The 11,596-nt window shown below is 30.6% G+C and overlaps 1 protein-coding gene across 1 annotated transcript; it reads left to right on the top strand.

Moving 5' to 3' along the window:
* Positions 1–1,396: 1,396 nt before the first annotated feature.
* GPAT5 (glycerol-3-phosphate acyltransferase 5) lies at positions 1,397–4,201 on the top strand. The gene is made up of 2 exons (XM_085709006.1): positions 1,397–2,068; positions 3,109–4,201. Exons 1-2 carry the CDS (start codon positions 1,505–1,507, stop codon positions 4,024–4,026), a joined length of 1,482 nt encoding a protein of 493 aa, XP_085565132.1. The 5' UTR covers positions 1,397–1,504; the 3' UTR covers positions 4,027–4,201.
* Positions 4,202–11,596: the final 7,395 nt, after the last annotated feature.

Below are 11,596 nucleotides of genomic sequence, written 5' to 3'. Positions count from 1 at the left end.
CTTAGTACCTCATTCATTTCTTTTTTCTTAAAAAATAGTCTCAAATGTGCACCGTACATTTGTTTTCATTTTCTCTTATTTTCTCAAGGCTTGCTTCTTCTTTGTTTTTCTCTCTCAAGGCAAACTTTTATACCAACTTTATGAAAGATGAAATCACATAAAACAACACCCTTTTCTTCCGCACCATTATAATGGTAAAAAAAGTAGTCCCCCACCATTTTTAGTAACATAGTGAGTTTTTATATAAAAATTGAGTTATGCTAACAAACGTTCTAAAAACAATTTTGATGGAGGGTATTTATCAAATATGTTAGCTTGTAGTTCCAACCATTTCAAGTTTTTGTCGGTCCTTCCACTCGAGTCCGTCAGAGTAGTTACATTGCCACTTCATCAAGTAACGTTATTTTGTGGAGGCCAAGTCTGAATAAAATGTTTGTTTAGCTGTAATAAATTAAAATACAAATAAAATATTGATGTGAGGTAAAATTGTGAGACCAAAAAAATAAGTTAATTACTTCAAGATGATGTGGCTTCAATAGGACCCACAAAATAACTTTGGGTGAGTTCATCATTGGAGGTGCTCTAAAAACATTGTTTAAAGAATTCATAAAAAGTAATTTTGTTTTGAAATATAAGTCAAATATATATAAAAGTCATAATTACACAATTTTTATATAAAAATTACAACTTTTAATTGCTTAAACAATGTCTTAAGGACATTTGTTAGCATTTTTAAAAAGAAAAAGAAAAAAATGATATGGTAATTTACTAAAAACAACGAGGTCGATCTTTGAGCCCATTTTTGAGGTTAATATTGGATAATACCATGTCTATGATTAAATTGTTATCCTAGTGTAGGAGTTGAGTTCGAATCGGTGGAACAGGTCAGGAATAATATAAGTTGGATAATAAATTTAATTTTTTTTTTTTTATAAATCACACATATTTTATAAAATTTAATTTTAAAATAGAACTTATTGAACACACCAACTCACCTTATAGTTTAGCTTTTCTTATATTAATATACAAAACCATACTATTGCAAATGATACGTACACTACACTAAAACTAATGGTAAGTAACCTAAATAAATACAAAAATTACAAGCACCAATTTTAGGTGTCCAAAAGTACCATCTACCATACTTTTTTTTTTATCGTTGGTGTTAAGTAATCAGTTTTTGCCAATAAACATTGCTTATAAACCTCTATTTTCTTCTCTAATATACCCACCAAAAAAACGTATTTAGAGAGAGACAGAAAAAAGAAACACAAGGGTGGTTGAAAAACTGATAAACTGCCTTATAGTCCTAAGCAAAAGAGACAAGTCAAATAAATCAACCCTCTCATTTCCTTAATCTTATCTTATATATAATAAAACAATAAAAACCCAACATAAACATTGTGAAACTATAAAAACAATTCACAACACATAAAATCATAACAAAACATCATTTTTCATTTTTCACAAACACAAAAAAACACAACAGAATATTGTTCATCTAATGGACTCAGTTGTCTCTGAATTAGAAGGCACACTTCTAAAAAACTCAGATGTATTCTCCTACTTCATGTTAGTAGCGTTCGAGGCCTCAGGTTTGATTCGCTTCGTTCTGCTATTAATCCTATGGCCCGTGATTCGGTTCCTAGAGATGCTCGGCATGGAGGACATAAGTCTCAAGCTAATGATCTTTGTAGCCGTAGCCGGAATTCATAAATCGGAGATTGAATCAGTTTCAAGAGCAGTTTTACCAAAATTCTTCATGGATGATCTTGACATGGAAGCTTGGAAGATTTTTAGCACTTATGAGAAAAGGGTTGTGGTAACAAAAATGCCAGGAGTTATGGTGAAGAGGTTTGTTGAGGAACATTTACGTGCAGATGAAGTAATTGGGAGTGAATTGGTTTTCAATAGGTTTGGTTTAGCTACAGGATTTGTTCAAAGTGAATCAATTACTTTCGTTTCTGAAAGAGTTGCTAAACTTTTCAATAACCAAGTTCCAAAGTTGGGTATGGCAAGGCTTAGTACTACTACATCAAGCAATCATTCTTTCTCCAAACTTTGCCAGGTACTATAATTTATTTAACCAAAGTGAGAAATTGCAATGAATGAAAAAATTCGATTTGGTGTTTAAAATATTAATTATTTCAACGAATAATTTTTTGGTTTGAAATCGAATAAATTAATATTATTATTTTTTCTCAAAATTGTCATTTGGAAATTCACTCCGTCTTTTTTTAAATATGTTTCTGATCACTATAAATATTTTAACTTTTTGTTTTAATCTCTCTAAAATTTTATTTCGACTTTTAGTCTCCCAAAATTTGTTCGTATACAATTTTTGCCTTTACTTTTATGTTCGGTCATGTCTATCATTTAAAATTTAATTTTTTTTTCATAGTCATGTTTAAAATATTAAGTGTAAGTATTCCAAAAGGGTGAACTTCCTATAATATGGCTTATAGTTGTTTGGTGCTTGTGGAATACTAGAAACAAAATTTTATTCCAAGGTGAACATGCAAACATCAATAATGTTGTTACTCAGATAAAGACTCTTTCACGGGGTTGGTTCATAAATACGATGGGGGAGAACTTGGGTGTTAGTTTTTTTTTTTTATTAGTGGTGTAATCTCATTTGTTGTCTTCAATCTGTATGAGATTTTGACTCTCTTGCACTCATGAGTTAAAGTATCCCGTGTATTTTTTTTAATCTATTTTGCTTATAATAAAATAAAATAAAATAAAATGAAAAGTTAGAATATTTATAGAGACCAAAAAACGTATTTAACCCATAATTTTCGAGTCTATTTACCTGTTTAGTATCAAAATCTTGTGTTTTTTAATTATTAGAATCATATATATCTCCAATTTTGTTGTTTCTTATAAGTAGAGATGAAATTATATCAAATTTTATTTATTTTATAATTGAATTTTGTGAGTTTATTCAGCTTTTTTAGTATTATAAAAAATTTGTTTTGTTAGAGATAAAAAAAATTGTTGTTAACAATCATAATTATTTTTTGCAAATGAATAATAATTTAAATTAATTTACTTTAAATATTGGGTAAGCAAAGATAAATTTAAATGACATATTTTGTATGTGTGCAGGAACAAATGCAACCACCATTTAGGACAAGCCAAAAGCACAATGATAGCCAGCTTCTCCGACCTCATCCGGTTATCTTCCACGACGGCCGATTGGTGAAGCGGCCTACACCATTAACCTCCCTACTAATCATCCTTTGGATTCCCATAGGTATATTACTAGCCATAATCAGATTAACCTTGGGAGCCATTTTACCTTTTTGGGCTATTCCTCACATGTCAAGATTATTTGGTGGCAAAGTTATTGTGAAGGGAAAACCACCTCTCCCTCCCTCCGCAGGCGGCCCCGGTGTTCTTTTTGTGTGTACTCACCGCACTCTAATGGACCCTGTGGTCCTCTCTTCCGTCCTCCAACGTAAAACTCCAGCGGTAACATACTCTATTTCACGGTTATCGGAAATCCTCTCCCCCATTCCTACCGTGAGACTAACCAGGATGCGAAATGTGGACGCTGAGAGAATAAAATATGAGTTATCCAAAGGAGATTTAGTTGTTTGTCCAGAAGGAACGACATGTCGCGAGCCTTTCCTTTTACGATTTAGTGCTCTATTTGCAGAACTCACAGATCGGATAGTACCAGTCGCCATGAACTATAGAGTAGGGTTCTTCCATGCAACAACTGCAAGGGGTTGGAAAGGTTTGGACCCGGTTTTTTTCTTCATGAATCCAAGACCAGTTTATGAGGTTACTTTCTTGAACCAGTTGCCGGTTGAAGCGACATGTTCGTCCGGGAAGAGTCCACACGATGTGGCCAATTATGTTCAAAGGATATTGGCTGCAACTCTAGGGTTTGAGTGCACTAACTTTACTCGGAAAGATAAATATAGGGTTTTGGCTGGGAATGATGGCATTGTGTCTTGTACTTCATTGGTTGATCAAGTAAAGAAGGTGGTGAGCACATTCAAGCCTTGTTTACCATAATAATGATCGTACAAAATAGAATAAGATTTATCAATTGTTTAATTTTGTTTGTATGTATGTAAGGGTGCAAGTGTGCTGGCTTTTTTGTGTATTTGAAGTTAATAGCATATAGATAGATTATTTCTGTTTCTTTAATTTTTTCGAGGTTTCTTATAATATAATATTGTTTGATTCATTATGAAACTCTAATTAATTTCACCAATTCAGTAAGAATATACATTTTTGTAAAAAAATAAAATTACAATCTACTATGATGCTTTAGAATTCAAGTGCAAACACATGGTACTCGCTCTGGGTCTTTGGAATGTGTTTTTTCTCATAGGTTTATCTCTAGATGGACCCTCACTTATCTTTATCTTTGTCAATGTACGACAAAATCCATTGCCCTAAAAATCATTTTAGGAGCATGCTAAGTACTTTTTATATGCATAGCATAGTATGTATACTTATTGATTTGTTCATTTTCTGAAAAAGTTCTTCCAATAAATCAATGTTGCTACGTTTATTTTTGGATATAACCTGCCATTTTTCTTTTTTCAAACCATTCAGAACCAAAAAAAATGCGATTCATTCATAAAAAAACGTGGGAGGCACATATGAGTATTACTCGGGAGAAATCTTTCACTTTGTATATTTTGTTTTGTTTTTCATTTGGATTGGCGATGTTTGGCTTCGAAAAATGTAATTATCAGAAACTTACAGGAAAGTGATGCTTCAAAAATTAAAGTAAATTGTTTTCCTATAATCGGTTGTGCTCTTTAAGCAGCACCAAAAAAGCAGTGGCGGAGCCACACACAAGGTTGCGTGGGCTCCTGCCTGCACAAATTATTTTTACCAACTATATTATTATGTGAGATAGCCTTGATAATATTATAAGATCCCTACACACAATTTAGTTCATTACTTCTATTACATATATAGTGGCTCATAGTAATTGATAATTCTAATAGATTATACACCTTTGATGTTTTTCTATTCCTAAAGTAAAAGTTAAAACTAACTACATAGAGCTCTGGTGAGTCTTTCTTAAAACGATTGTCTCATCCATTGTAGTCTTGCAAAGTTAATTGATGCTATCAAAGTATCACTAGTGGTCGCAAAGTTAATTTATATATATATATATTTATAAGAAATCAATTTATATTAGTACACTGCTAAATAACTTTTTGTTAAAATATTTATTTACACATGTGGTACACTATAATTTCTTTGCTAGATTATGTTAATATGTTGTCAACCATGGATCAATACTTAATTAAAATCATCTGAAATTCTAACGATGATCGACATTACTATTTAGAAATAGTGGTAGTGGTGAGGCCTTAATAATAGGAGGTTTTACAAATTGGAGAAAAAAGAAGTCAAAGTGCAAATTGGAGAAAGTTTCTAACAAGTTCAATTGTTCTATCCAGTAGTTGATCGAAAACTTCAAGAGTTCAGTAATATCATTTTCAAAAAATGACAAATAGTAGAGAATAATTGTGATGTATATTTATGCTTCCAAAAATAAAATGTAATATATATTTAATATTACAAACTATATATATGATGCCTCCACTGATTAAAATTTCTGGCTCCGCCACCGTAAAAAAGGTTGTGTTATTTAATTCTATTGTTGATTCTACTATTTATGGTAGCTATATTAGAGATGTCTAAATAAAATGGTTAGTTGAATACACACGACAAAATGGGCGTCAATCTACTATGTATATTCTTCTCCACCATTGGCTACTTTTACGTTGTGTTTTCAATTCTACAATCATTTAATTTTTGTTTTTTATGAACTGTAGTTTATCTATTATCAATTAGGAAAGACATGGCTTTCATTCTTTAATTCTGATGTCTTCTTTTCCTAGGTAAATATTCCTTCACTACAACAATCAAAGCATGAACTTACCTTTCATCTTTGACTTCATCTTCACTTTGTTATCTATCAATCTATCTATCCATCAATATCTATCCATCTATCTATCTATAGTATTATAATCGGACAATACTTGGGTGCCATTAATGGCACCGTGCCATTAAATCATGGCCATTGATGGCAGCCAACACACACATCACACACACACACACACTTGGGGCAATGTGTGGCCCTGATCTAATGGCATGGTGTCATTAATGGCACCAAAGTGCCACCCATTATAATCCTACTAAGTCCTCCTAAATCACTTCCCTAAATCCTACTTTTTTTTTCCTCCTAAACCATAGTGGTGGGCCCTTAATTAAACAAGTATTACAAATGTCAAATATTCATCATTCCATGTATGAAATTAAATAGTACTAATAGATAATATTTTCCAATGTTACTAATTGCTACTGATTCACTAGATAATGGAATTTGTAATGTGGCTTAAATGAAATTGACCATTCCAATGGTGTACATCATCATTAACACATACTACTCATTAGATCAAAACCTTCTATAAACTCTTCTAATGACTTGGTTAAATCGTTTGCATCACAACCTTCCTTCATTTGCAAAATCCATTTTTATCCCAACCTAATGATATCAACATGACTCTAGAAATGCAAAGTTAGAGACGTAAATTTTTGGTTAAACATTTTTTTTTGTTTTTCATTTTATGTTATTTTTAGCAGATTGAGTTGAAGTTTTGAACTCGATTACCTAAATTGGCTCGGCTCGCCTCGTTTCATTTTGAACGGCTTTAAACGGAACATACCTAAGCGGGGACCGACCAGACCGCTTTACTGTCCTAATAGATGACTATTAACTTGGATTGATTTACTTGGGTGATTGACTTACTAGAAAAATTATGTTGGTAGATTTACTTTGAGACTTATTTTATGTTTTTGTGTTTGCTTTGGTTTTTGATTTATTTTTGGATTTGTTTTACGATGACGGATTTATTTTATTTTGATTTTTTTGGGTACAATTTTGAGATTTGTTTAATGTTGTTGGTTTATAAGTTATGATAGTTGAATTGTTGTTATTAATTAGTTATGATTTATGCTAATTATGATGTTGAATTTGTTAATTATGTTGTTAATTGGTTGATGGTGTTGTTGGATTTGCCTTCCGAATTTATTTGCTTCCATTTTTTTGACGGGCCGACCCGCAAACTCTTCAACCTGCCACTAAGTGGAATAGTGTGGAATTTTGAGCCCAATCACCTAAATTCACTCGGCTCGCCTCGTCACATTTTTAGACGGGATTGAATATGATGGGCTTAAATGGGACGGGCCAGTCCGCTTTTCCATCCTGAATTAACACTAGACGGTTCAAGAGGAAGAAATGTGCTTGGAGAAACAAAGAGGAGTGTCACACCTTCGCAACCTTTGTTATGGAGTATCTTTTTTTTTTAGTATGTCTATTGTTACCATGAGAACGTAGACACCTTTTGATTAAGGTTCTAAGATGACCCTATATTAATTTGCTTTCTTTTATTAATGCAAGTCTTTTATTCAGTTATGATTTGAGTTGTATTTAATTTTCATATGTTTTATGCTTAATGTCTTCAATTACTTGAGAATGTGGCATACCCATCCTGCATGTCTTCAATTACTTGAGAATGTGGCATACCCATCCTGCATGATTGAACATATACTAGGGTTGAAAGCTTATGACTTTCTTGAATAAGAATCGTTGCATATGAACTTTATTCTAACTTCTTTAATCACTTAGAGATAATTAGGGTATGTGGTTAAATTATAATATTTGTGTGTGGTATGGTTCTTTAAGAAGACAATTTAGGAATTTCAACATATGCCTTGCTTAAATTACCCGTGAGAGTGCATGTCCCCACTTTTATATCTATAACAAGGTATACAAAAACCTAGAGGAGTGATGACTCTTTACCGTATTTCAAGTATGTCCTTTAAGGTGATGAGGAACGACGTGACATCTAGAGGGATTCTATCCCAAGAACTAACCACTTTGATATAATCCTTATTTCATAACTGATAAATATATTTGCATCGAGTCCAACAAAGAGGTAGAGGGGATTCGAAGAATCCTAATCGTCGCTAATTATCTGAATCAACCCCTTTTTACTATTTCTGCAATCAAACCAACTACCTTGCACAATCAAATGAAATTTGCAAACTCCCCCTAATTTACTACTTTAATTAATAAATGTAGCTAATTGCCTCGTCGAAACGACAATCTTTGTGAAAAGTATAACTTAATACTTTATTACTTGAAACAATTTGGTGCACTTACCAATTTTAGTCATCAATACTTCCATTAATAATATATTTTGCTTATAAAAAATGGTTTTTTAAGGTTGGGAAAGGTACTTTTTCTTAATAGATTTTAATTTATTAGTATTTCCACCCTAAAATAGATTATTTATTATCTCAAATATACTTTATGCTGGTAAAGAAAGCAATAATTACAATTGTTTAATTTATATTTAAAATTATGGCACTCGTAAGATTAAGAATATATGTTTTTAATTTATTGACAATTATCATTGTGAAGAACCATAATCACAAGAGTTTATTTTATCTGCTTCAAAAATTAATTTATTGTTTGATTTTAAGACAATGTGTCAATATTTATATAAGGGTTAAATATGTTTTCGATCCCTATAAATTTGGGAACTTTTAAGTTTGGTCCTTACTTAATTTTAATAGTCTTTTTAGTCCCTACAAAAAAGAATCCCTTATACTTTTAGTCCCTGCTAAGATAAATTTTGTTTAATTATCCTTAAACTCTTAAATTTTTGAACCAATTTTTTGAGACAAGTTTAGAACATTGTGAAAGGTTCATTTGCTAAAATTTAGAATTTTTTAACGTGAAACGAATTATATATGAATTTTTTAAAACGTCAAAAGTTAAAGATAAAAGTAACAAAATTTGAACGTAGAAATCAAATTTTTCGATAATTTTTTGCGGAGGAACTTTGAGCAATGTTCTTAACACGTCTGCAAAAAAATTGTTCAAAAACTTAAGAGTTTAAACATAAATTAAACAAATTTGAATTGAGTAAGGACTAATACTGAGTGCAGATTTTTTTTAAGGACTAAAATAACTATTAAAATTAAGTAAGGATTAAACTTATAAGGTCCCAATTTTATAGGGACCAAAAATACATTTAACCCTTTAATATAATCATTAATGAGAAGAAATAAATACTCAGTACCGTGTCTATGTGAAAATAAGATTAATATACACGAAGTTTGGATTATGACCCTATAAAATAAAGACATGGGCATGCATTATTATATGCAGGGGTTGAGGTTCGAACCTCAGACACCCCACTTATTCACCTTGAAAAAAAGGTGAATTCTACCCACTAGGTTACTTGACAAAAAAAATAAAATAAAAATAAAGACATGTATTTTGACTCTATAATTTGAGATTTTTTTTTTATATTTTTGACCTTTTAATATAAGCAAAGTCCATAAAAGTGATATAGAGGTTGAACTTTTTCATGATTATTTCCAAACATGTTAATGGCAATAAAGTATGACTTTACACAAAAAACCATAGATTTTTCTGACAAGGAACATATCAATTAAGAATTTTTAAAGCGTCAAAAACTAAAAAAAAAAATACAACGAAAATCTTGACCTAGAAATCGAATTTTGACGAGATTGTTTGCAGAGACATCTATAAAAATACATATAAAAGATCTTCAAAGTTTCATAGCATTTCGAATAAACCTCGATTTATTTTTATTTTTATTTTTCAACCAAAACGTGTAAAATTGTAATTTTGTCCGAGTAAGCATATATTCACATGTCAAATTTTGCTCTATAACTTTTTATGTATGATTAGAACATCATAATAATCTTCAATATGAAATTCATCATTATTGTATAACCAAAATTTTTTTTTATCATTATTGGGAACAAAAATTCATTATTAATCTGTCATTTGTCGAAAAAAAATCTTTTTTTTTTTGTGAAAAGTTATATTTTAATGTCTTAAACATGTCCACGAAGAATCATGAAAAAATCCAACTTAGAGGTCACTTTTTTTGCACTTTTCGTATATTACAAAGTCAAAAATTTAAATAATCTCAAATTACAGAGTTAGAATATGTGATTTTTATTTTATAGGATGATTTTTCGGACATCACTATATTACATGGTCAATTTGAACAATTAACCTTAAAAAAAATACATATATTTTAATTTTATTAAGAATATAGGTAAATAGAGACAACAATAAGCAATAGAGAGAAGGAGAAAAGAGAATAAGGAGAAGTGTTCTTATTTACTGATGTACTTCTGAATGTTACAATGAGCTCTATTTATAGGGAAATAGAGTAGCTTATGAACTAAACCCAATAACCCAGTGGTATGGCCCATTAACCCATTTACTATTTGGACATCCACTATTAATATTTATAACACTCCCCCTTGGATGTCCATTGAAGATATGCCTCATTAAAACCTTACTAGAGAAAAACCCAGTGGGAAAAAAATTCTAGTGAAGGAAAAAGAGTACAATATCCCTTTTGTGTGTGATAATCTGCCTCGTTAAAAACCTTATCAGGAAAACCTAATGGGATAAAACAATGGTTAAGGAAAAAAGAGTGCAGAACACATTTATGTCTTCCCCTCATAAATACAACCATATGTGAAATGAAGAAATTCAAATAATATTTATTTTAGTTACTCCAAAATTTTACTTGCAATGACTTTGTTGAAAGAATTGGTTTATCTTCATAGTTTTCTTCAAATTGGCAGTACTTGAGAAGTTTCTTCATATTGAGTTGTTGCAAGAACTCCTTTAAGAAATCCACAATTTTGTTGTATTTGTAAAATCATCATCCTTAATAAAAGAGCATTCTCCACTTTCTTGATTATGTTGTTTCTTTAAGATACAAAACATATGCTTGACTTTGTTCCGATACCTGTATTTACTAATAGTGACAAAAACAAAATACCACAATACATATAATTAACAAAATACATTAATGTCCTCGTTTGAACTAAGATATGGTACTCCATGACCAATTCAAGTTGTTTATCGTTTTCTTGAGGACATTATCTATACTAACATCAAGTGACATCACAATCATTATAGTATAAAATCAACTAGATTTGTCCATATCAAATTATTTTAATACATTTTGTATATAAGTTTTTAGATGCACAAAATCTCATTTAAATAATAAATTTTCAAATCCATACGAACTTTGCGCAAGCAACATATTTAATTTAAATTCTTTCTATAATCAATATTTTAGAATCTCTTCAGGAGTTCTAATAATATTTATACCCTTCATCATAAAATCGATTATAACAAATTCATTTTCAAATCTTTAAAATGGACATATGATGTCATTTCTTCAATATCTATAACTCCTTCAGGTAGTTTCATATACTTATCACTATCACTTGAGTCATACAAATATATTGAAACACATCTTTATAAAAATTGAGCCTTTCATGTGCTACTAAAATTAACCAAGCAAGAAAAGTTCTTGAATTTACTTCAATCAAGTGAATATGTGACATAAACATAAACGTTAGACAAATATCAACTCACTTCCGGTGAACATATCAAACTCTACATGTATGTATTTTATCAATGCAATTCTCTTTCGCGAAAAATCATATATATCTAATTAACTTCACAGCTTCAAGTGTG

This window comes from Medicago sativa, chromosome 5 (assembly GCF_051527215.1).
Source record: "Medicago sativa cultivar Bolivia chromosome 5, Bolivia_mono, whole genome shotgun sequence".
In the NCBI taxonomy this organism is placed as follows: Eukaryota; Viridiplantae; Streptophyta; class Magnoliopsida; order Fabales; family Fabaceae; genus Medicago; species Medicago sativa.
The sequence above is the reverse complement of the archived record's forward strand: the minus strand, read 5'-3'. Positions and strand labels throughout refer to the sequence as shown.